Here is a 27,562-nt window from a genome sequence, read left to right as displayed (position 1 = left end):
AACAATTTCAGCAGAGTCCTTTAGATGCAATTTCTTTTGGGTTCACTGCAACACTTTTTGTAATATTGTATGTTTTATAGATGCCAATAAGTCTATCTGAAATCTCAAACATATTATTTCGAAGAGAGATTATTATGAACTGGGCGTTTTTTGTTTGCTCCTAAAAAGAAAACAGAAGTAACAGTTAAGCCATATTAAATAGGCAAACATACCCCCCTTTTAAAGTTTGCGGGCAGCAATTCTGACATAGATGTATGGTAATGACTATAGATATATAGTTATAATTAGTAATGACTTCATGGATAAATTATGAAAAGTGTGGAGACAGAGAGAATTGAGTATTTAAAAAAAAAAAAAAACCCTGACAGCAAGAAATACAGCACAAAATTACCAAACAATGATTTACTCACATATATGTAAAATGCAACAATAGACACATTTTTAAAATCCAGAGCTGCATCAATTTCATCCATGAAGTAGAGGGGAGTAGGTTTGTAGTGGTGAAGAGCAAACACCAAGGCCAGTGAACTAAGGGTTTTCTCTCCTCCTGAAAGGTTAAAGATCTTCTTCCAACTTTTCTTTGGTGGCCGAACACTGCAACAATTAAGTGTTAGTCAAATACCTTGTAAAACAGGCTAAGACTTTATGAAGTGCTTCCCACAACTAGTATCAACCACTTTTCTCTTGCTGAATCTGTAAGTTGCTTTTCACAATTTAGATGTTGGTTTTCTGAACAGGGTGATTTTTTTTTTCTCTCAGTATGTAATGACTGTTTAAAAGGTTGTGATCCTAGTGCTTAAACCAGTTGGGTGCACACATCCCATGGCCTAGCTGTTGATCTTTTAAAAATATCTAGTTTGCTTAAATCTTAAAATTTTGATAATGTTCTAAACAGTAGCCTATTTTAATCAGTTAAAAAAATTATTTTGGTACTGATGGGAGGCCTTTCTGCCTTGTTTGAGTCATTTCACTGGTGCATTAAGCTTGGCTCCCTGACTTGGGAGTCTGTCTCTACGTCCATCTCCCCAAAGAATGCTGGGACTATAGATGTTAGAGTATTGCATCTAACTTTGACTTTAAAACATGAATTAGACATTATTTAACATACTTTGCACATATTTTATGAAGCAAAGTAGTAGTTACTACCAAATAAAAGTAGTTCCAACCTTCACACACACTTAAGAAATATTAAGATTTTGGAAAATATGTAGGATTAAGATCTCACAAACCTGAACATGATTCCTTCAGAAAAAGGATCTAAACTATCCACAAGCTCCAGTTCAGCATCCCCTCCCAGAGTGAGCATTTGGTAGTTTTCTTTTAGTTTATTTGTTATTACATAAAAACCAGCCATAAATTCATTCAGCCTTTGTTTTCGAAGATCTTCATATGCTTGTCTAAAGTTATCTCTTTCTGAAGTAATTTTGTCCAGTTCAGCTACTCTTTGCAAATATAATTCTTCCTGTAAAGATTGTAAAACAAAAAGCAAAACCCCGTTTCACATGCAAATCTGAGAATTAGCACTGGTCATTACCCACAATTAAATACTCAATTTAGGCTCAGTGAAATTTCTATTAGAAACAATTCACTCCTACCTTTTTCTTATACTCAGCAATGGCACCAAGGTTTGGTTTCATTTCACGACACTGAGCTTCCAAAAGTGCAATTTGATTTGTTATAGAATCTGGATTCTTGATTGCCTCAAGATCCTCTTGGCTTAGAACTGATACTGTCTCAACAGCATTGTCTTCGACAGGATGCAATTTTATTTTTGAAATCTAAGAGAAGCGAGAAGACATAAAAACAGGTTGACTTCAGTTTTCTTTGTGCATCGACGTGTTGGTGATGCCAAGTGTGTAGACAAATGCTACACACACCTAAGAGGGTGCCAGATCCTGTGGAGCTGGGGGAGATAAGCCAGTTGATAAGAGTTTTGGGAACCAAACTGAGGGGCCTCTGTAAAAGCAGCAAGTGCTTGTAACCACTGGACTATCTATCTTTCCTGCTCCCAGTTTAAGTCAACATGACAAATGACAGCTACAAAAATAATGTAGGCATGAACTGACCACTTTCCACTAAGGCTTAGCGGTGAGAAGGTACTTTAAATAGTCTTAAATCCTCTATAAATGTGAAAACATTTATATCAGAACAAAACCAAACAACAACAAAACCCCCAGAAAAACACCCCAAAGCTTTATTATTTACCTATGCACTGATGTATAGTCACCACAGGTGTGTCTGATGCCCTTGGAGATCAGAAAAGGACATTAGATTCCTCGGAGCTAGAATTGTGATCTGTTATGTGGTACTAGGAATCAAACCTGGGTCTTCTACAAGAGCTATCTCTCCAGCCTCCCCAAAAGGTTTAAAACTAAAGGCCACTTATCTTACCTCTTTTTGCCAGTATTTGATTTTTGAGTTATGTTCAGAAATGTGGCCATCTATCTGCTCAAGTTTCAACTTAATACTAAGTGCATCCTTCTGAAGAGCATGCTCATTTTCTTGAATGACTTTTAGTTCTTGAAGTAGATTACGATGTTCTTTCTGGATTTCTGGTAAGGACTTCTAAAAACCAAGAAATGTGACAAATACCTTGTCAAACTAGTTTTACATCACACACATTGTTAGCAATTCCTCTTCCTGTCCCACTTTGATAATTCTAATTCACAGAGAGTTTCCTTCAAGTTCATATAGTTATGAGAAGTTTAACTTATAACCAACATTTTAATTGCATCAAATGTCATCTACCCTGCAATGCAGACACACATCTTACCTCTGCAGCTTTTGTATTTTTTATGACCTCTTCAGCATTGTCTTCAATAGTTTTTAGTTCTGCTTTTAAGTCATTTATTTCTTTTTCAGTGTCTTTTATTTCTTTCTCTGTGCGGCCAACAGAATCCTGTGCCTTTTTAAGATTTCTTAAAAAAAGCAAACAACACAATTTATGACATTTGAGTTACTGAACCATCCTTACATTTTACATGGGTACAAATACTTGTAGTCTGATTTGTATGTTTTATTAAAATTCCATAGAGCTTAATAAAACCCCCTTATGTAAGTTTCTAGTGGACTTTGATGCCACTACTTATTAAATTACAAACTCTTGACATTCAACAAAGTTTGAGATATGGTCATTGTTTGAACTCAAGACATCTGCCTGACTCTGTCTTCTGAGTTTGGGTTTTCTGGGATTACAGGTGTATGCAACTATGTCCAGACAAGTGAGCTTAAACTTTTTTCCTTCAACTCTCTTATACATAATTTCTGCTCCTAACAAACGATTTAGTAGCTCCTTACTTTTAGCCAAATCAGTAACACAAAGTGAAGAAATAATCTTAGAGATTTGATTTATAACTCACTCCTACCACTTCCTGTTTTTGTTAAGACCTAGCTCTGCTACATCTACTTACTCTATGCCAGGAAACAAAATGTCTATGCCCCTAATAGATGGGTTATATAATATATGACTCCAACTTTTCTGAGGCATACATGTTTAGGTTGTTGTGTGTGTTTTAAGTTGGAGACAACTGATAAATGTTCTTGTAAGCTTTGTTTTTCTGAAAAGTGATGCTGGGCAACAGTAGTTACGTCAATAGAGAACATCCAGTGCAGTGTTGACTCCTCCCCCCGTGCCTAGTCAGGGTGAGGGCAGACTAAGGGAGGCACGCTCTCACCTATCAGCAGTCTTGATTGCTACTTGGGCTTTGGTAATGGCAGACGCACATTCATCCAGCTGTTTATTTATTGTGTCAAGTTTGGTTTGTTGGGCCTTGAGTTTTCGGTTATTGATATCTAGGATGGTATCATGTAGCCGTTTAATCTCAGCTTCAACTTTACCAGCTTTCTCAGCTACAGCATCATATTCTGAAATTGAATAAAGCAGCCAAACTCACTTTTCAGTAACTATGGTAGATGTATATTTGTTCAATTACTTAATCCGGCACATGCTATCAAATATCAGACATTTAGGGGAAAGACCTAGAACACCTAAAACAAATAAAACAGTATTGTAACACATGGTATTAAACTCTGGTTAAGCTGTTGATAAATTTCTTAGTGATTTTTTCATTCTCACCCTTTCTTAAAATATTTCACTGAATGTACACTCCATGCCTTTTTCAGGTCTGGGGATGCTGGATATTTTCTTTTGTTTAACTGAACAGTCCTCCACATTATAACAACGTGAAGGACAGGAGATGAATTGGTAGCTTTTCCTGTTCAGGTCCAATTAACTGAGGACACTGTACAACGTAGAAGGCTCTTGCTGATGTCAGTACCTCAGTATAAGCAGAGTTAATGATGGGGACAACATGAGGTGAAGTACATGCTTGATGCCTGCTGGTGACACATTCTTAATCTGAAATGTGAAATGGGCAGCAGTTTACCTTTTTTAAACACACTGACATTTTCTTCAAGCAATTTCTGCTGCTTTTTATCAGGGGCTGTAGTAAGCACATTAGCTTCCAGTTCTTTAATCTGTACACGCAAATATTCTTCTTGTTCTGATAAACCCTACAAAAATCATTTAGCATTTTTGGTCAATACTTTAACTTAGTACAAGCAAATATTCCTACGAACATTCCAAAAAGTAATTTATAAGACTAACAGGTAAATGATAGAAGGCATCATCAATATAAAAATACAGATGATCAGAAAACAAAATGAGTACAAGTTCATTATAAAAATAGTGAGTTAGAACCATTATCTGGACAATTTGGTATGAGGCAACAAGTGCTGTAAGCAATAAAATACAACTAATAATTCCAGGAAACTACCTGACAAACAATTAGATGTGTATATAAAGACATAACTATAATTGTCAATGTAGCTGTGCACATAGCACAGACACATCAAAGGCGTATTTATTAAGCAAAGTTACTTTGTATTTATACTTGTACAATGTATTTCACACACTAAAAAGCTACATTTACTCTATACACAAATATGCATAGATATGCAAAATATATTACATGCAACTAAATTTTAAAAATTGAAGCTATGTGTCACAGTTGGAAGTTGTAATTTAGGTATTTACTGAAAACTGCCTTAAACAATTGGCTGCCAGGTGTAAGAGTGCACAGCTTCAATCAGTCAAATGCACCTCTCAGTTTAAGGCTAGCCTGGACTACAGAGTAGTTTTTTATTTTTTTTTTTAAAGATTTGTTTATTTTATGTATATGAGTACACTGTAGCTGTCTTCAGACACACACGAAGAGGGCATCAAAATTCCACTACAGATGGTTGTGAGCCACCATGTGGTTGTTGAGATTTGAACTTGGGACCTCTGGAAGAGCTGTCAGTGCTCTTAACTACAGAGTTCTAAGGCAGCCAGAACTACACAGTTAGAAATGTATTTCTAGAGTGGAAAATAATCATCTTTTACATTACTCAAAATGCTTCTTTGCAATTGCTGTTGAGCTGTAACAGCTAATATTCCAACACTGACACACCGTACCTGGATGCTTGCAGTGAACTTTTCTAGTGTATTTCTCATTTCTCGTTCACTATGCTTTAACTTAACTACTGCTTCTTCATGCTGTACTTTCTGTTCTTGGATTTGCACTGCTTGTTTAGAATGCCTTTCCAACTGAGATTCCATCTTATTTACCTTCAAAGAAAAAAAGAAATACAATTTTCTCCAACTGTCACACCTCCTTAAATTTCTTACACTAACATTGTATTGTATGTAGCCATACGTATGCTTTGGCATACATAACAAGTAAAGGACAACCTGTGGAAGCTGGTTCTGAACTTAGGTAGTCAGGCTTAGCAGGAAGGACCTTTACCCACCCTTTACCCAAAACTCAACAATCTTTCCCTGCCCTCCAAGAGTTCAGTTAACTTATGAAATGAAAAACCTGGGGCTGATGCAGCAGTTAAGAGCACGTCCTGAAAGACTATCCAGAGACTGCCCCACTTGGGGATCCAGCCCATACACAGCTACCAAACCCAGACAATATTGCTGATGCCAAGAAGTGCATGCTGACAGGAGCCTGATACAGCTGTCTCCTGAGAGGCTCTGCCAGAGCCTGACAAATACAGAGGCGGATGCTCACAGCCAACCATTAAACTGAGAACTGGGTGCTTAATGGAGAAGTTAGGGGTTTGCAGCAACCCCATAAGACCAACACCACCAACCAACCAGAGCTTCCAGGGATTAAACCACTATCTAAAGAGTACACATGGATGGACCCACGCCTCCAGCTACACATGTAGCAGAGGATGGCCTTATTGGAAGCCCTTGGTCCTGCCAAGGCTTGGTGCCCCAGCGTAAGAAAATGTCAGGGCAGGGAGGTGGGAGGGGGTGAGTGGGTGAACACTCTCATAGGAGGAGGGGGGACGGGATGGGGGCTTGGAGGGAATGGAGGAAAGAGGATTTAAAATTTGAAATATAAATAAATCTAATAAAATCAATTGAAAAAAAAAAAAAGCACTTCCTGAGGTGGCACCAGGGTTAGATTCCTGGCTCACAACCTCCTGTAACTCCAGTTCCAGGGGATCCAACATCCTCTTCTGGTCTCCTGGAACACCAGGCATGCACATGATATATAGACATAACCATAAAAGAGGAAACCCCCAAGCTTCAAACATGAAGACACGAGTAAGAGCTACAAGCAGTGATACATGCGGATTCCCCGTGACTCAAAGAAGTGACCCTATGTGGGTCATGCTAACCTCTTCTGCAGAGATTTCGTCAATAACAGAAGAACCCATTCTTCCTCTCATCACTTTGCTTCCACCACCAGTCATTGTCCCTGGGGAACACATGACAAGTGAGTTTTAAATGTCTTACCCACGACTAAAAAACACAAACCAAACGAAGCAGCAGGGAAAGAGCCCAACTTACCCGACTGTTCTATGATTTGGCCCTGTAGAGTCACGACTCTCCATCGTCTGTCTTTTTGATATGCTACTCTTGTAGCTTGATCCAAATTGTCAGCCACCAAGGTATCTCGTAACGCAAAGTAAAAAGCTTGGCGGATTTCCTCATTTTTCACTTTAACTAAATCAAATAATCGAGGAGTATTTTCAGGAGTTTGAATTTTGCTCATTTTTTTGGCCCACACCGCCATCTAAAAGTTAAAAAAATTGCATATATTATGAAAAATGTTCAAGGCATTATATAACCCTACATAAAAATTTTGTTTTTTGAGATAGGGTTTCTGTGTGTAGGCCTTGCTGTTGCTCTGTAGACAGGGTGGCCTTAAAATTCAGAGATCGATCTAGCCACCCCTGCCTCCTGGGTGCTGGCATTAAAAAAAGGCATGCGCCACCACCACCTAACTTCCAAGTAAAATCTTACCATGGTATTAAATTCCTCTCCAGGAATTTTATTTTATATCTATAGAGTATTAATGCACAATTTGAAGACAAAACTTACCACTAAGTTAAAACCTCAAAATGCATTAGACATCTAAATATAAGAGTGGAAATCTATAAAACTCAAACATCCAGCACTCACAGCCCTATTACTTGGAAGGCAAAGAGGATTGCTCCAAGTTTGAAGGTAGTCTGGTCCAGATACCAAGTTTTAGGTTATCCAAGGATACATTACTACGTCCTGTCTAAACATACACATGTATTCTATCCAAGAAGCTACAGAAAAGTATGTTAGGTCTTTCGTGCTTCAAAGCACACAATCAAAAAAGCCACAAATTTAAGCATATTTTAAAAGATGCACCTGACAAGAGACTTGTACATATAAAGGGTTTTTACAGTCCCACAAAACAAATGGAAGAAGGCAAAGGTTTCAAATGCATTTACCCCCAAGAAAGATGATTAATAAGCACAAAGTTTAGTACTAGTCAGTAGGGAAGTGTAGATGAAGGAGTTAGCTATCACTTTACATCCATTAATAAGATGCAGGTGAGATCCACCCCTAGGTGTGCACTTGAACTCAATTCTGTACATCAATCTTTGCTATAGCACTGCTGTCAAGGCAACCAAAAAGTATGAACAGAACAGAACACAGAAAAATGAAGGACAGGTGCACGCCAATGCCTGAAGTTTAGGGTGGGGGTAAAATGTGTGGATGTGTTACTCCTGCCCATGGAGTGATGAAAATAGTCTGGAACTAGATGACAGCAATACATCAGTAAATACATCTTGAACCTCCTCTACCCACCCCCACGAAGGAAACATACTTCATCTACTGGGCAACATCCCCAACACTGGAATTTTTTTAGTAACAGCATTACAAAATTTACCTTTTAACCTCCAAAAACATGTACACACAGAACTTAAATTTAAAAAAATATAGGGGTGAATGGTGAAGAAAAATTAGAAATTCTAAGGGAAAAATATATGGCACCTCAAAGTTAAATTATAGGAAGTGAATACTTACCTTATCCAAACCTATAAAAGTTGCAACTCCAATATTATGTTTTTTAAGGAAGTTGACACATTCTTGGGCTGTATCAATAGAATCAACAACAATATAGTCTAATGCATGGCAACAAGATGAAATAGCAATGTCATATTTTTCATCAATAGCTCCTAAGTCTCCCTAAGAATGAAAAGGGATAAAAAATGGATTTATAATTAGATTAATAGATATGTAAATAGATCATATCATTACTGTCCCACTTTGACCACTCTTCCTACCCCTTTGGGTTTCTGTAGCTGAAGACTGACCAGGACCCTCTGTAGAGTGTTACAAATTCCCAAGTACTTGGGTGTTATTTTTATTCTTAATGGAAGATTAAATATACACTTGGTTTAAAGAAGCATAAAAGGGGACGACCTACAGTGCTCCCTTCTTATGCCAACCATCCTCCCCTCTCTACGGGAGAACCAGCACACAGACTAATATATATGCACTAGGCACACATTCTACCAGAGCTATATCCCATGCCCTATGATTTCTATTATAATCTACCCTTCAGTGTTTATGACTATGCAACATAAATTTTTATTGGGCACAGTATATAAAAATTGTTTTTATTTCATGAAATATATAATGTGAATATAAGACCTAAAAGGAAGTAAAAGCTAAAAAAACCTTTTAATTAAAAATTGTCTAAAATTATGTAAGCTATGAATCAGCTTATTATCAGCAAAAATAAAACAAACAAACAAAAAAAAAAAAAACCCCAAAACAACAACAAAAACCCCACCCCTGCAACAAAACAGGTTTCAGTTATGGTTGCAGGGCAAGAAATGAACAGAACAGGAACACTTATATTCTTCTAAAGCACATCGCTCTTCCATGCTAAGGCTAAGAAAGAAAGGTAACGTAATGATCCCCAAAACTAGTACTAACAGTTCTAAATTAGGTAGTCCACCTCCCTACACCATAACAAAAATGTTAAGTATAACATTAAGAAGCCTAGACCATATTAAGTCCTCACCATTCTTGGGCTGGAGGGTCTAGCGGGGAATGCTACTGTGCATTTCTGACCAAAACAACCCCAGTCCTCTTCCAACTAGATATCATTCTGCTAGAATGAGTTGTGCACCTTCAGCAAGGATATACTTTGAATGGTGAGGGAGAAACGGAGAACAGGCACAAGCCTATTTAGTAAGACTAGTCAAATCAACCCTGGTGATTAATAGGATAACAGATCTCTAAGCGATATTGCCTCACATCCTAAAACTGCTTTTGTTTTAAAGATGGGGTCTCACTATGTAACTCTGGCCAGTCTAGAACTTAGTATGTAGACCAGGCTGGCCTTGAATTCTGCCTCTGCCTCTCTAGTGCTGGGATTATAAAGCATGCACCACCATGGCCAACTTCTAAATTATAATTTTCTTTCTTTTCTTTCTTGAAAGAAGTTTTCTTGTGTGGTGCTAAGTACTCAGCACTTGGGAGACTGAAGAGGATCTGAAGTACAGGTCAACCTTAGCAGGTGGTTTAAGGTTATTCAGAGCTACATTGAGACCCTAGCTCTTACGACTTTTCTGAGCAAAACGTAATGTACTTACCAATCTTCCATATATTCCTGGGATTCTGCCTGACTGTTTTTCTTGAATTATTGCATCAAGTACTTTCCCTCTACTTCGATTTGTTGCTAAGGAACTCTTTGCTTCTTCAACTTTTTGGAAAAGATCATGAACCAAACTTTTCAAGTTTATTTCTTCTTGTGTCAATTTCTGAAGTTTTTTTTCTTTCTAAAAGTGAGAAGATGAAACCTACAAGCATTTGATCTTAAACATCAATAGCAGCAGGAAAATTATTTGTTAATGTTTCCACAATAATAAGTGAGCCCCTAAATGACACTGAGCTTCCATATTGCTATCTTGGCCAGGCTCTGAAATTACCAATGAGTCTCTCCTATTTTAGAAGAAGTATAAATTACTTGGCTGAACAGGGAACCCAGATCTCGTAAAGTATCTACGGGTATAAAAATCCCAGTAGATTTTTCTCATGTTCTGTCCTAAACAAGTGCAGGAACTGGATTCCAGGGTCAAGTGTACAGCTGGGTAGTTGTATGGTATTTGCCTGTTTGGCTAAGCAAACAACAAAACACAAAGGTACAGTTCTTAAACAGAGAGGGAAAGATGACAGGGATAGCTGTCAACCAGAGGAATCATAAACCCAAACTTAGTTTCTCAATCTTCAATTTAGAAACAACCCTCTTTCTCTAACTGCTATATTCCTTCTCTATTACTTATGGCCCAAGCATAGAGTGAAAGCTCAAATTATAGATAAAACAAATCACTAAAAATATTTATTGGGCATAATTTAATTTACCTTTAAATTTTACACATCAGTATAAATGATCAAACAGTATACATTTACTAATATTTAAAAAAAAAACCTTATTTCTAACTATGTATACCTGTGTGTGTCTGTGTGTGGGTATGTGCAGGTGTCCCTGGAGTCCAAAAGAGAATATCAAAACCCCTGGAGCTGAAGTCCCAGGTAGTTATGAGCCACCCAATGTGGGTGCTGGGAACTATTCTTTTATAAGAGCAGCAAATGCTAAGTCATCTCTCCAGTTCCTCAAATGACCATGTCAGGGCTCTAAAGAAGGATAAACTTTAACAAGAAATGTTAAAAAAGGTTACTTTTCACATATGTTTATGTAAGTTATCTACATTTATATATTGAGAGAAACACTGAGGTGGTGGTGGGCAACAGGCTAGCTTGGAATCCATTATGCAGCTAACACTGGTCTTAAAGTGATCCTCCTGCCTCAACTTCTCAAATGCAAAGATTATATAGGCATACTAACATTCCTAGTTTTACAGGGTACTAGGGATGGGTAAGCAGCCTGAGAAATCTTAGTTATTCTCATGCGGCTGTGGTAGTCATTATTTGCTGCTTGTTTTTTTGGAAACGATATAATGATTCTACTCCCATTCTCTCTTTTCTGGGATGTACTAGGGATGAAATCCAGGCTTTGTACATGCTCATAGAAGCTCTCTACCAGTGACCCACATTTATAGCTCCAGTTAATTATCAGTAAATTCAAATACTAAAATGCTTTTTAATTCAAGATTATGTTGAGGAAACTTCTATATGAAAATCACTTTAAACATGGGCAATTTAAAACCAACCAACCAACCCAGCCCCCACATACAACTCTAGCAATGACAAAGATATATCAAAGATAGAAGTAATTTACCTCCTTTAATTCTTGTTGAGCCTGGGGGAGCTTTGTGTTTATATCCTTGATTGCAGCTTTCCTTTCCTTGAGAGTCTCAGAAGCTGTAATCAAAGCTTCCTTCGCCTTACTTAATTGAGACACTGCTGTATTATGTCGACTGAGATAGATATCAAGTTCTGACTGAGCCACTTCCATCTTTGAACGTGCTTCATTTACTGATTTGTTAAAACCCATAAGTTCCTTTTCTTGAATCTGTTAAAATGAGTTAATTAAATATGAAATATATATTTCAAGTTTGACTGAGTCAAATTCTTAAGTCAGTTAAAGAAAGGTCTACAAATAGAGTACCATTAAAAAATAATTTGTATAAGCGGAATAGATTAAAACAGCCCATGTCAGGTTTTCCATGTATTCATGTCTTTTCCTAACTTTTCCATATGAGCTTTGAGAAGCTAGCATTAGCATGTTTACTTCTGAATTAAAAATGTAATAATTAAGGAAACATTGGACTTATATCTGGATTTCATACTGTTTCTACATTACCAGGTATCAGAACTATTCACAAAATCTCTTCAAATGGATTTATGTTGAAAAATCTGCATTATGGGAAGACTTCATTTCAATTTCACTCATATTTTATCATTAACCAGGATAAAAGATACATAGGAAAAAAATCCATCAATGTACATTAAAGAAAATGAATTCACAGAATGGCCATAGGTGAAAGTATTTGACTTCACATTTCTTACAATTACAAATTTTTCTTCGCTAGGCATTCTTTTCTTTCAAAAAGAGAAAACAAACAGGGCAAATATTTTAGCCTACAGTCTTAGCTATTTTAAACTGAAAGGTTAGACAGTTTGAGATAGTCTCTTTATGTAACATAGCTCTGTGTCTAACTCCTCACCTACCTGCTTTAGCCTACTAGGTAGCTGATATTACAATATAGGCATGTAGCATTGTGCTAGGCCTAGACTTATTTTCAAAGCTCACCTTTGAATGTTATTGCAAAAACAAACATCAGTTAGGATTAAGTCACCAAAGCCATCACTGACAGACTCTTACCTCCTTTTCTTTCTGAAGCCCCTGTGTTTCCTGTTTAAGGCTGTCCATAACCTCTTTTAACTTTTTTTCTTCTTTCTCTCTTTCTTTCTCAAGAGAATTGTTTCTAGTTGTTGTCTCATCTATGACTTTCTTACTCTTGGCAGGTATACTTTTCAGCTCTTCAACCTGAGATTATGAAACAAGGTTATATATTCTGTATAGTACTCAATACTAATAAAATGTACCTAATAATTAGTTATCTGAAGACAACACACACTGAATTATCTTTTTTCACTTCTTCAACCCAATACTAAGATCTTTAAGAACTTCCAACTGTTCAGAGCCATTATGTAGAGTTAAGATGTTTATGCAAAATACAATCTGGTAGTAATCACACGCCAACATTTTATTCCTGAAAACGAAAGCATCACGGCTAGAGAGCTGACTCAGCAATTAAGAGCACTTCCAGAGGACCTAAGTCTAGTCTCCTCACCCAGGCACTCACCACTGCCTGCTGACTGCAGTTTCAGGAGGATCCAATAGTCTTTTCTGGTGTGTGTGCATGTGCATACATACACAAACTCAAAACCCTTAAAATAAAAATCTAATGTCTTTGCAGAATTTGAGCATTATTCCATATTATTCCTGTTTTTCAGTACTTCCAAAAACCTTTGTTAAGCTATAGTAAGTACATTTGGAAAATGATTAAAGGTAAAGTAGAACCTAAAGTAGGATGTTATGTATCCATTTATATTTGGTAAAGCTATGAACACTAAATTACTTAGCTGTCAGAACCAATTTTTTTTTTTTGGTTGAGCTTTTCTAATTTTGTATGTACAGAGTGTTTACCGAATGAATGTCTGTCTGTACACCACATGGGGGTGCAATGTGTGCAAAGGACAGTAGAGGGCATCAGATACCCCGAGACTGGCGTGGAGTTGACACAGAGGTCCTAGGAATCGTGTGCAGGAATGCTGCAAGAGTAGCCAGTGATCACTGTCACCTGTCCAAGCCATGGAATTCATTTAAAAAATTTTAACTCCAGAAAGCAAACTATTTGCTTTTGGAGAAGAAGGTATTATTTTTAAAGTTTATGGGGGAATGCTCAGACTGCTCAGTGGGTAAAGGTATTCACCACCAAGCCTGTTGAATTTGATCCTTGAGACCCACAAGGTGAAAGGAGAGAAACCAACTCCCTCAAATTGTCCTCTGACCTCTAGATTCATGCATATCACACATATAAATGATAGGGGGATGTATAGTTATTGTGGCTATTTTTTAAAAACTCTGTAATATCCACTCAAAAAATAGCTTTAGCTAGGCTGGAGAGATGGCTCTGTGGCTAGTAGCAATGACTGCTTGGCAGAGCTGTCTGTAATCCAGCTCCAAGTGATTTTACACCCTCAGAGACATATATAAGCAAAACCACCAATGCACATAAAATAAAAAAAATTAAAAAAATCTTTAGCCATCTAGCAAAGAGAGGAGGATTGCAGTGAATTCAAGGACAGCCTGGTTTATACAGGGAGTTCTAGGCCAGTCAGGGCTACATAGCAAGACCTCATCTCCAATGAAAAAACAAACAACAAAATACAAACCCACCTAAACATCCCTTTGAATGATTTTAGAAATGAGAAAATTACCACTACCATCAAAATAGTACTGCTGTTTAGGTGAATGCTTCCCAAACAACATTATTAAGTTCTAAAACTCAATCAGTAGAATGTACCCCTTAGGAGAAGCATCCCAATTCATTTTCTTAGGGAACCAAAGCCAAGTGAATTTGGGTAAAGAACTCAGTCTGGTACTTTAGACATAAATTCAGAATTTCTTCTAATACCTACCTTTTCTCTATCTTTCTCAAGTTGTTTCTCCAGTTTCTTGGCTTTACTTGTAGCATGTTTTAATTTTTCCCTAACTTGAACATCTTCCAAATCCAGCTGTGTAAATTTTTCTTTATTCTGTTCGATAAATTTTGTAACTTTATTGAGCTTCCTATCAAAGAGAGTAAACTGTCAGAGATACAATCTTTTTGGCATATTTCATTTATTCATGTCAAAGCTTTTATAATTAAAATCTTAAAACATCCAAGCTGATCACCACCGAGAGTTGAAGACCTCTTCTCTTTAATCATGAGAGTTGCCTTGTGTTTCTAAGCTGGGAAGAAAATATTGTAGTCTTTTTTTTTTTTTCTTCCTTCCCCGAGATAAGGTTTCTTTTGGTAGCCTTGGCTGTCCTGGAACTTGCTCTGTAGACCAGAGCTGGCCTCAGAGGCCTGCCTGCTTCTGCCCCCTTTACGTATTTTAACTAAATCATTAAAAATTTATCCATAAAAGCAAAAGTTAAAGAAATGAAACCCATAGTGTCTTTGAAGGTTGGCACAGAGTGATAATTTTTAATCTATCTAAAATAACTAAAATTTGGTTTCTCAATTAAATTTGTAAGCCATCAGGACTAATGGGTCAACGGTTGTGTTTCAGCTGTGGATGTTACTGTGCCACTAGAAGACAGGCATACAATACAGCATAACTTCAAAGTTGGGCAACTGTAACAATGAGTTAGGTACAGGGTGGTGGTGCCTAAAAGAACTAATTTAGAAAATAAATATATTACATTCAACCTAGTTGTAGTACGTTTACATGTAGACATGTGAAAAACTGAATTTAAATACTCAATACTTTTTCAAAGATTATTACTTTTCTATATCCTTTACAGCTGAATTCTTAGTTTTCATTTCATTGGAAAGCACATTGCTCTTCTCAGTAATTTCTTTAGTATCTTCATGAATTTTTTCCTTTTGAGTCTTCATTTCAGTAATTCTATTTTGTAGATCATAACTAGAGGAGAAAAATCAGAGAATGTAAAATGCCATTAGTAAGACCCGCTGCTTCAAAAACATTCATCAATTTATAGCAAGCCAGGCTATTTGAATTAGGACCCCTGGCTTAAGGCTACATAGAATTTAAGAACAAAATTGGTTGAGTTCATCTCTATCATATGAATGTCATGTGTTTCTTTTTTATGAGTTGTGTTACTTGTGGCGTACCCTTGTCATCTGAAAATATTAAATGGTAAATTACAGAAGAAGCAATTTAAAATTGCACATTGACTGATACTATTAACCATTCCTTTTATTCAGTATTACAACATTGTATATATCGATCTTATAGTCACTTAGAAGCCTTAACTATGAAGTAGCACTATGCTTTTTTTCAAATAACTATTATATTTCCTAATAATGCAAAAGGAGCCAAGGAGATGGCTCAGTAAGAACATTTGATTTTCAAGCATGAAGATCTAAGTATGAACTTCCCACATTCAGGAAAAACTATACAGCAGCATGGCTGTGGTGTTAGCATCAGCACTGGGGTGGGGACAGTGCTACAGTGGCAGAAATAGGTGGATCCCAAGGGCTTTGTGGCTAGCTTGCCTGGCTGGATCAGTGAACTTCTGCTTTAGGTAAAGACCATATAAGGGAATAAAATGAAGAGAGAGACATCTTGCTCTGGCTTCTGTATGCACACCCATGTACATGTCCATGTCCACACATGTGCACCAAAACCCCCAAACCAAACCAACCAACCAAACCACCCACCCCAGACTGGGGAGATAGTTCAGAGAGTAAATGAAATGACCTGAGTTTGAGATCTGGACCCTCCTAGAGGAAGCTGTCATCCTATCTGAGCAAGTTAGTACTCACCTACCTTTGCACAGTAACTAAAACAAGAAAAAAAAAAAAAAAAAAAATCACACGGAAAGGTAGATTTAACTCTGAATTTTTGGCACTTCTATAGGACATAAATGAAAACAAATAGTATATATAAAGATTTGATACTAACAGTGGTTTTTACTAGGTTCCAAATATTAACCATTAATGAAGGGGTTACTGTAATGCAACATGTGCCCCCACCCCGCATTCATAAATGGTATAACTACCTTTTACTTTAAGATAGAAAACTAAAAACTGAGTGCCTTAAAGATTTTAGAAAATTGTAAGCATTCACATATTATAGAGAAAAAAAGGGCTTTGATGTTTAGCAATATACAGTTGACCAGAGTACTTACATGTAGTACTGACAGATATGATTCTTTTTCTTAAATATTTCATTTTCCAGGGTGAGGAACTCAATGGCCACGTTTTTCTCTCCTTCTAGTGCCTCCTTTTCCTTTTCTACTATTTTTACTCTGTTTAACTACAAATATTAAAGATTTAAAACTTTTCATATACAAAATCAATTTAAAACATAAAAACTAAATAAAAGCATCTCATGCAAAGGTTAACAAAAAAATAGAGGGTTTGACAAAAAAACTTCTGTAAGTATGAACTATAAAACATTAGTATACAACTTAGTAAACTCAGCTGGTCTGCATTTACTATTAAATTCAGATAGCCCCTCTCTCTCCCCTTTCTGTTTTGAGACAGGCACTCTCTATGATAGCCCTGACTGTCCTGGAACTCAGTCTGTAGACCAGGCTGGCTTCAAGCTGAGACCTGCCTGCTACTGCCTCCCAAGTGCTGGGATTAAAGGCGTGCACCTACTGCTGGGCTTGTAACCCATTCTCATTCGCAACAAACACCTACTGAAGATTCATTTACCTTCTCTCCTCTGTGCTCATTTAATACTTCAACTCTCCGACACAAGACTTTAATGGGTTCATTTAGCCGTCCACAGCCAATTATGTCTTCTAAATACTCAAGCATACCCTCATCATGTTCAGTCTGGCCTTTTGGTTTCATCATAGCAATCTGTTCAACTTCACCCTTTAAGAGAGTCACATTCATACAGCAGCTAAATCTCTCCAGTCAGAGCAGGGTAATCCCAAGCAAAGGGTAAAGATATTTTATGCAAGGGGTCTAAGACCATACATATTATATATACATTTTATATACTTCATACCCACATATATACACAAAAGTCCCCCATCTAGTGTTTTTAAGTAAATACATTTTTCTGTCAAGCACATTTTGATAAGGTGTGTTACCAATTATTATTAAAACAATTTGCTAATTAGTTCTCATTCTAAAAGAAAATTTCAAAAAGTCTCTTCATGAAATGTATAAAGAACCTGCTTGAGTGCTTAGTTTTACCATGTATAGCTATTTAATTTCTCTATAAACCTGGTGTGAGTCACAAGGGACCCACCTCATAAAAGATGACTTAAGTGTTCTCATTTTTTCTTCAACTAAGAGTCTTAAATTCGAAAGGAAATTATCTTCCCTCTAAGTACCCTGATTAGGGACAGCAAATAGCATTGTTTTATGATATGTAGGAAACCTTGTTTGTAGTCAATCTAGCAACTTTAAACTATAATTAAAATCTTTGATTACTTAAAAAGAAAAAAAAAAAAAAAAAAAACAAACAAAAAAACCTATAAGCATCACCTAAGGCTGATTTCCAGGTAACCTATTAACTTAAGAGTGAAGAAAATTCTGTAGCTTTTTTTTTTTTGTTCTGTAAACATTGTAAAATCAAAGGAACGTGCAATAAGTGGGGGATGGGATGGTCAGGGACAGACTATTTCTAGTTAAATGACCAAAAAAGGAATTACATGTTAATTCATGTTACGATAGTTTAGTGATTCAATGTTTATCAGTGTATGACTCAACCTTAAATATTAGGCTAAGAATTGTGTTTAGCATTTTAAAATTTACTCGATGACAGGTATACTTTGTGTTGATTTTTAAGATGGGTTCTCTTAGTAGTCCATGCTGGCCTTGACCTTGAAGGACTGTCACTGTCTACCCAATGCTGGATCCAAGGCATGCACCGTATTAAGCCATGCTAACAGGTGCTTTTTAATAGTTTTATACAGTATCATTATGCTAATACCCTGATGATCTAGCAGCAGCACATGATCACCAAGTACAGAGTGAAATCGTAAACCAAAATGCCCATACACATGCTAATCCTATAGTATGTAGGTATTTATGCAGAGTACTTTCCCGTGAGTTCTCAAATCTTTGCACCAACGTTTAGAAATCTGAAGTATACCAAAAGCTTCAGATTACAGTAGTAACTTTAGTCACTGAGAACACATACTCTAATATATTACCTAATTCATGTTGAGTATCTAAATTTTTAAAAAAAAAAAAGAAAAAGAAAAAAAATGCCAAAAGAACCCACATTTGAGTCAAATGACCACAAGGTAGTAAGTCTACATTTTTCAAATAATCAAAACCATACACACAAGGAAAAGTATTTGTATAGTAACACGTTTCTTGCCCAAAGTATTTTCGGAAGGTATACTTATTAAGAAGCAATCTAGCTTGAGAGAAAGCATGGTAGTTGATTCCTTCCAAAACAAAATGAAGGAAGCAGCACTGATTTCCTCCCATTCCAATCAAGTTGTCGATTAATGATAAGTTCATTTATTTATCAAAATAACCATTTCAAGTCTCATGGGATGTTTTAAAGCGTATTATACTGAATTGTTTTTGTTTTCCTTTGAGATGGAATATTTCTCCTTAGCCCTTGCTGTTCTGGAATTGCTGTGTAGACTAGGCTATCCTTTAACTCACAGAAGTCCGCTTGCCTCTGCCTTTTGAGTGCTAAGATTAAAGTCGAGCACCACCACCCCAACCTGCAATTGCATTCCTTTAAAGACTAGACAGTGAATGAATAAGGCAGAGTTAGGGTTTTAATTAAAAGGACTCCTGTGTTTAAAAAAAGCAAAACATTTTATTATCTTATGTATGGTTGTAATGTTGGCAAGTGTAACTATGTGCCACATGTGGGCAGTGGCCCAGAGGATAGAAGAGAGTATCAGATCCTCTGGAACTGGAGTCAAAGAGAGTAAGCTTCCATGTGGGTCCTCTCAACTGTGGCTCTTCAATGACAACCTATGACTTTTCTTATCGTTTTAATCCTTAATACTACCTTCATGTGCCCAACCACTTGCTACTCTATGCTTTCTAATATTTCCATTTTATGCCATATACTGTGTAATCTGTGGACCGATAGATGTGAGCTTTCATGAAAGCACAGCTCATGTGAAATATTTTAAAGCAGCAAGCTTAGTATATTTCTGAAATAATTAAAAAAATTTAAAAATTGTGTTTATATGCCCCTGTGAGTACAGATGCTTATGAATTTCAAGATGGTGACTTACATGTAGTTACAAACTGGATGCTGAGAACCCATTTCAGATCCTCTGTAGTAATAGATATCTCCCACCACCCAGACAAAAAGTATCATCAACTTGAATTTAAAAGGGATACTCTTTCATACCAAGGTTATAAATCACAAACAGTAAGTAACAGAACAGTGATATCTAAGACATTTCATGATGTGTCATACCTGAAGCTGGTAAAATTTCATACACCCTCCAGTGTGAGAGTGGCAGGGCTGGGCATCTATCTACAGCTTAAAAATCTAAGAGGAAGCTGGGTATGGTAGCACACACACCAAACTCTAGCATTTAGGAAGTGAAGTAAGTCCTTTTATTTTCACTAAGATACAGGTAGGGAAGGGGTTGAAGAAATGGCTCAGCAGTTAAGAGCACAGACTGCTCTTATGAAGGACCCAGGCTCAGTTCCAAGCAGACATGGTGGCCCACAGCCATCCAGGTCCAGGGGTTCTGATGCCTTTTCCTGACCATCTTGGCACCAAGCACACACATGGTACACATGCGTACATGCAGGAAAAACTTATAGAAACTATTAGATATTAAACCAAGAGTGCTAGCTAATCACTACCGAGCAACATTCCAACCCCTTGGGCTTTTTGTCTTGCCTAAATACCTTTCATTTTTCCTGCTTCTTACTGCACTATCCGTTAACTTCTACCTTCCTCAAGTGCATTTTACTCCAATTTTTCTGCAAAAGGACAAGTAACCAATTTCTAGTGTTAGTATCTGTCTGAAGTATATAAGTAAAGAGAATGTTCATGTGATTAGTTTTCATATCTATTCTGGGTACTTAGGGGAAGCTTCCTAGCTTGGTTTTCATAGCTGAGACTCTGAATCAGATAAGATACCTTTGTAAAACTGAGGTAGTACTACTATTAACTCAAAAATATCTTTTGAAATTTAGTCAGACTTACTCGCTTTCAATTTTTCCTTATTTCTACAGATAGAGTACAATATATAAGTTTATGTCATGCCAACTGTAAAAGCATATTAGAAAACAGGAATAACTCAGATCTAAGTTAACCCATTTTCCAAAGTAGAAAATGGTAACAGAAATCATTTGTTTCATTTTGTTATAAAAGACAAAAGCATACAGAACTAAAAATTGACCAAATCAAAACTCTGCCTTTTAAGGAATTTACAAAACCACTCTCAACACAGCAATTTATTAATGTAACTTTGAAGGGTAACAGAACACAGGATTATCATTTCTAACCCAAGTTATAAAATATTACAGGCTAATAAAACCTTTCTTGTTTGGACCAAGTCTTAAATATCACAAAGCCTCTCCTGTAACATACAAAATTATGTAAACCACTGGTCAACTATGTGACTACCTTTGAAGTACAGATGTCCATGTATACCTGTCCCTAAGGTTAAGAAGCTGGGTTTATTAATTTTTAGATTAATCTTAGCACAGTGTCTCATCAGAAACACATTTAAACAGTTAGTGAATCTTAAATCTGTATACTAGAGATGCTTAAAGAAACATGAATCCATACAGTGTAAAAGCCTTTTCAATTTCTAAAATTTAGTTCATTTTAATCTTAAAAATTTGCTTTTCCTAAATTTAGATTACATATGATAGAATCATTATCACTGTCTCTGCATACTTACATCTTGGATGCTGATACTATGATATACTATCCTCAATTTTCTAGCCTCACTACGTAATTTTTAAGACAAATGTGAGTGAAGAGAGAATGAAATAAAAGCTACAATATTACTTACCTTCACATGCTTTAAATCTTACTAGTTGAAGAATCAAAGATTTGGATAAGGAACTAAATAAAACGCACAGAAACTACTTCCACTTTCAAATTTAATAGAATTCTGAGTTTTATCTAGTTGCTAAAGTTCTTATCAAAGTTCAATCAAAACAAACTGAATGTGTTAATTAGAATGCTCAACTTAATATTCTTTGGAAAGAATATAAAAGTTTAATTGTGAGAGCAGACAAGGATTCAGTTAGGAGGACCAACAATCATCTTAAGTACTCTAGAGGCAGGTTTTAAAATAAACTCAACTTATTTATTTCTTTGGGAAATTACTTTATCAACAAATTATGTATTAGTAAGTTGCACAAAAACTTTCCAAAACCTAAAATACAATCTATTCTGTACTGGCATAAAGCTAATCTCAGAATAAAATTAAGCAAACAGCAAATAATAAAAGTATAATTCCCTGAAAAACTGTTTTCATGATTAAATTTAAAATTATAAAATACAACTTTTTATCCATCTATTTAAGCCAAATTCCTGAAAATGGAAATCTACAAAATAGTACAATTCATTTAAAAAACAAAGTAAAATACCCACAATGGCATAAAGCTACATCTATATAAATCCAAATCATATTTACATGTATGTCTGCAACTGATTTTTTCAATATTTATGTTTAGATAACACTGGTTCACTAGAGCATTGTAAATACACTGCTCTGATAGTTAAGGGGTATTCTAGAAAATTATCATTTGTCTTCTATACTGTGTATGCTTTTAAATAATAATCCCTTAAGAACAGAGTAAAATTTGTGAAAATTATGTTAGTGGGAACATTTAGTTACCACAACAAAACATTTTATCTTAAATCAAAACTCCCAACTTATTTTAAAATTAGTAGCACAAAATACAATGTATCAGCAGCTCTCTGTATAACAAGCAATCTCTCTTTTAAAATTATGCTCTTAGTAGCTTGGGATAAAAAAAAAAATACCTTCAAATCAAAACAAAAATTTCATAATACCTATCAAGGCATTATTGGAAAAAATAGGTAGGAAAAACAAAATTTTTCTTCCAAGTTATACTAGCAGGATATGCTTTTACTTCCATATTCACACCAAAATTGGAAAAAATAATAAATAAAAAGAAACAATAAAATATAGGGTCTAAAAATAAAAATAAACACCAAGAAACTAGTTTTTATACTTCTAAAAAAAGACTTCTCTAAGAGTTGATACTAACAGTACTGGTTAAGAAATTAGGCCATTGTTTAATAACAAATTAAACCTACCCTGAGTAAAGCTTCATGCAAGTAAATAAGTTAAAAATGTTTTATGAGGTACTCAGGAAAATTTGCTGTGATATCAAATATATAGTTTTTATGTTAGAAAAATGACAATAAAAGGGACTACTAAATGATTTCATCTAACATGTTATCTTAAAGGGAAATAACAAACAGAAATGAGTTGCTATATCCCTGTCACACTAAAGCAGCACAATAATATTGGTGTTTAATATTTATTTCACTACGCCAATATTTACGTGCTGCTAGAGTGGAACAAGTATGTCAGATATCCAAACATAATAATACGAATATGATAACAATATAATCTTGAATGAATTTCCTTAAATTTCTAGAGCAGCAAATGATGATTCGCATCTTGACTGTAGTATGTAAACCATGATGTGCTGCTACAGTACTTTAAGGCTCCAAAAGAGGATTCACCAGACAGAAGAACACTCTTTCAAGCTTTATTACAAACCAAAACCCAAAACCCAAGAATGTTGGAAGAATTTTTAAATTTACCTGCAAGATTAAAAATCGATTATGGTCTAAGTCAATCCCATGGCTTCTAAGAAGATTTCCAACATCTTTAAATGTGCTCTTCTTCCCACTTATATGATAGACAGAAGTATTATCTCTGTAGGCTGTTCTAGACACATAGAAGTTGCTATTAGGAAGGACTTCATAATCATCCCCTTCCTGTTTTTAGGAAAAACAGAACCAAAAAACTGTTGGTATTAAATCACAGGTTTGAGCCAGATTTCATTTTCTTTATACTGAAACTAATGCAACGGATTAAATAAAAATTTTTTCTTGTATTCATTAACAGATTCATAAATGTATATAACAAACTTTAGCCCTTTTCACCTACTACTAGTTTTATCTCCCTGAATTAAGAATGACCATAAGCTGACAACCATTTTAAAGTGAAATAAAAAATAACTGTAAACTAGTACAGTAAACTGCTTTACAAAGAACTCGGTACTTCTCCAAATTGTTTGGTTTCTTTCTCAAAAATCTCTAAAAGTTTGAATCAAGCAAACAAAAATTTCATCCTTGAAGAAGCCAAAAAAGAAAAAAAAAAAAAGTCTGAATAAAACCCATGGAAGGTGGACAAGAACCCCAGCCCCCTGCGTACTCACAACCACCTACTCCATTCAAATCACTCTGATGACTGGTTAAAAAGGTACAGACGACTTAAGAAAAATATTCAGGGGAAATACTTTACTGGTGGTGGTGTCAGGGAGTAAAGGTTGATGGTTATTCTGTGTGTGTGTGTGTGTGTGTGTGTGTGTGTGTGTGTGTGTATTCCCTTTGCACTTTCCTGAACAGCATCTCCTATCATTAATTGAAAGTAAAACAAATCATAAAAATTCACAATTATATACCCGATAAAGGAAATAAAAGATTATAAATCCATTTTAGCATTAAAGTTCATTTATCCTTAAAGGCTCTGGGTCACATTCAATTTTAGATGGATCAAACAACAGGTATTGGAATAATATCTGATTTATTGGCATTCTCTAACTCAAATGTACAACAGAATGAATTTAGAAGCAAAATTATGACGTTTCTGTATAATTAAATTTCTTTATATTTAACCTCCCAGCATCCCTTTTATTATGTGCATTTAGTTTTTTAAGGTTCTTTTCAGTTGCTTTTTGAATCATGGATTTTCTAAGCTAATAATTAATCAGATGCCTGACCCCACCATTTTAGAAAATGCTTTATCATGGTGGTTCAAACCTTAGAAAATTCCATCTCACACATACAGCTACTAATCATTATATTTTAGACTCAGTTATTACATTTTAAAAGTTAAAATGTTTATTCTAAAGCAAAAAGAGTCTACCTTTTAAAAGAACAACACAGGTCTGCAATAACGTGTTTTCCTTTTTCCTGCTTGAGGTTACAAGTAGAAAATAATCTTACCTTATCGATTATCTTTTGAAAATGAACTTCTACAGTACAACTCTGAATATCCTTGTGTTCATCAGAATTATGAATCAGTACCGACAGCTTTTTAGACCTTATTTTTTGTGCTCGATAGCCAAACACAAAAAGCATGGAATCAATAACATTGGATTTTCCACTGCCATTTGGTCCAATAATACAGGAAAAGCGCTGCATAAAAGTAAGTTTTAAAAAACTTTAAATTTTAAGTCACACTTAAACTAATTTAAAACTACCCCATAACTTAGTTTATTCTAAAAATTAAAAGTATTTAAAGGTTTTCATTATTAGAAGATAAATATTGTTTAGTTCTTTCTCTTTAGAAATAAAAGCAGTTTATTAAGGAAAGGAAAGCACTCCAAGAATGGGAGTGGCCAGTGAGCCAAAGGAAAAGAATGCACTCCAAAACCCCATCTGAGTTTTCTTACATCATGTTCTTCTCTAGCACAAGCATTACCATCTTAAATAAAACCATATTCTACTCCTAATCCCGACATTTTGCAAACCCATTAGCAAAGTCAAAGGGAAAATCTTACCCTCTAACAAAATCAGATTCCATTCAATATGCAAACATCAGTGCTAAAAAAATACCAGATATCAGATAAAGAAAAAACTAATTCCTGTTGTTGAAGTCACAGGCAACAACATACTGTCTGTGAGCATATGTATGTGTATAACATACCACTATACAATAGCCAGGACCGTTAGGAAACTGAGATATCTTGTAATAAAGATGTATTACAAGTTATACCTTATGGAAAGGTCCCAGAATTTTTTCTCCAGCATAGGACTTGAAGTTTTGGTTTACAATATGAGTTATCATAAGTCGAGGAGCTCCAGCTTCACTGGCCATGGCTGGAAGTGGGGGTGGAGGAATACTATTCAAAATCTCTTCTAAACTTCGGTTATCAAGCTCCTCACCTGGAGTCTCTAGGTTAACGGAAAGGAAAGCCTACATTAGTGTAATTAGTTTATTGCCTGCTAGCATTTAAAGAACTTAATGGAGGGATGTTACTTTTGAAACCTAAAAATTATAATCTTCCACACAAACATATGCTAAAATCAAGGGGATGGATAATTCTTCAGATTATCTGTTTTATGAAAATTCGTGAAAGTCAGACCAGTCATAAAATTTGGCACAACTACACTGTATTTATTAAAGGAGTCAAAATACTACACCATAAAGAAAACCTTGCAACAAATGAATTCCCCGACACCTATCTGAGACAGGAGATGCAATGCAACCTAACAATGAAAAATCCAACTCTCTACGTGGTTCGGCACTCAAACTCACCAACTTCAGCAACATGGCAACGGGAATTTCACAGTAGCTCTTAATTCCTACACTCAGGATGCTCCACGCTTTCAAATTATACCTTCTTTAAAGGCAATTAAAGGGGCCTACCCTTTTTTTTCTCGTGTAGGATCCGAATTTAGTTCCCGGCACCCAAAATGGGAGACTCGAGACTGCCTATAACTAGAGGTTCATACGCCGACGCCGACACACTTTAAAAAGTAACAATTAGTTACACACAAAAGGGCACCCAACAGTAAAGGGCGAGTCAAGACACAACTCCACATCACATTCGGTCCCGTCTAGGTGCAGAGGCGCTCAGCAACTCAGGGCTGACCATGCCGCTTTCAGCGGAAAAAAACGAGAAAGACGCCAGTGCTACTCCGAAACACAGAAATCCACAACTCATCTTTTCCGCTCACCCTCATCCCTTCCAGAACCGTTACAGAAAACTGCATGGAATTCCTTCGACAAACCACAGAATGACTTTCCGGAGCTTCCGAAGTCAACCTGCCGCCTGCGCCCGGCCAACCTCAGTGGGTCTCTGCAGGCTTCCGACGCACCCGGATCCCGGCCGGTCACTCACCTGCGGCTGCAGCGCTGTCCACTCCGTTGTCCGCTTCGCCGGCCGGTTGCTCCGTGTCCCCTTCGCTGTGGGCACCGTCCTGGGAGGGCTTGGTGCCCTTACGCCGCATGGTGGCTGCGGCGGGCAGGAGAGAGTCTGGAGTCAGGTCGGCCCGCAGCTCGCTGCCCCGGCCCCGCAGCAGCAGGATGGGCGCCGCCCAGGACCCACCCGCCACCGCGTTCGCCAACGCCACAGCCGGTAGCGGGTCCCGGGGAAAGTCACTACTAGGAACTCAGCGGCGGCAACCAGGCGAGGCGGGCTTCCCCACGCCCCAGGTAAGTGGGGGAACCTAGCCACGCCTGCAAACGGACCAAGACGGAGAAATTCGCTCAGGCCACCGGCGGACAGTCTCCTGCCGTCGGGACTGGGGAGTGAACGCGCTCGCTCGGAGTCGGAGAGAGAAGTTCGTCCAGCTTCGGGGTCTGCGTGGCTACTCTTCAGAGCAGCAGCGCTTGCCCGGGCGACTTGTCACCCCCTCCCCGCTCCCCGCCATTTCGGTCCTGACGCCCGGACGGCCGGAGTCACCCGCCACACACTGCTAAACCGGACTCTGGCAGCGTCTGCTCGGGTTGGGTCGTTTTCCGGAATAGCGGGGGTCTATCCCTCCCGGGTCCGGGGCGGAGTCCCGATGGACAGTATAAGCCATGCCAAGTCCCCAGGAGAGGCGCCGAGGGGGACACCCCGGCCGAGGCAGGCTCGCAGCCTCCCCCGGGAAGAGGCGCCGGGCGGCCGAGGGGGAGGGGTGACAGGCAACGGCGCTCCCCGCGCCGCCTCCGCCGCTCCCGCTCCAGGCCTGTGTTCCCGGCGCCCGCGGGGCAGGGAGGAAGAATGTGACAACCCGACCTAGAAAAGAAGTACTTCACCTGTCGGCAGGTCCACTCCGAGCAGGGCTGAAATCGTGGGGCGGCCGACCCCCGCCTCGCTCCTACCGGTGTCTCGGCTCCGGGCCCTTCACTCGAAA

At 37.2% G+C, this 27,562-nt stretch overlaps 1 protein-coding gene across 1 annotated transcript; it reads right to left on the bottom strand.

Annotated features, from left to right (window-relative positions):
* Nucleotides 1–27,562, bottom strand: SMC4 (structural maintenance of chromosomes 4). Its single transcript, XM_080915880.1, has 24 exons — nt 27,465–27,562; nt 26,563–26,676; nt 25,434–25,612; nt 24,662–24,853; nt 23,252–23,428; nt 17,194–17,358; nt 16,662–16,789; nt 15,293–15,433; nt 14,441–14,591; nt 12,618–12,782; nt 11,571–11,804; nt 9,925–10,110; nt 8,345–8,506; nt 6,848–7,073; nt 6,676–6,755; nt 5,456–5,608; nt 4,386–4,512; nt 3,675–3,864; nt 2,774–2,918; nt 2,392–2,565; nt 1,596–1,778; nt 1,230–1,462; nt 411–594; nt 1–160 (listed from the first exon to the last, which is right to left on the bottom strand). Exons 2-24 carry the CDS (start codon nt 26,669–26,671, stop codon nt 8–10), a joined length of 3,837 nt encoding a protein of 1,278 aa, XP_080772006.1. The 5' UTR covers nt 26,672–26,676; nt 27,465–27,562; the 3' UTR covers nt 1–7.

Source organism: Micromys minutus, assembly GCF_963924665.1.
Source record: "Micromys minutus genome assembly, chromosome: 4".
In the NCBI taxonomy this organism is placed as follows: Eukaryota; Metazoa; Chordata; class Mammalia; order Rodentia; family Muridae; genus Micromys; species Micromys minutus.
Note: the sequence above shows the minus strand (reverse complement) of the source record. Positions and strands in the feature narration are given on the sequence as shown.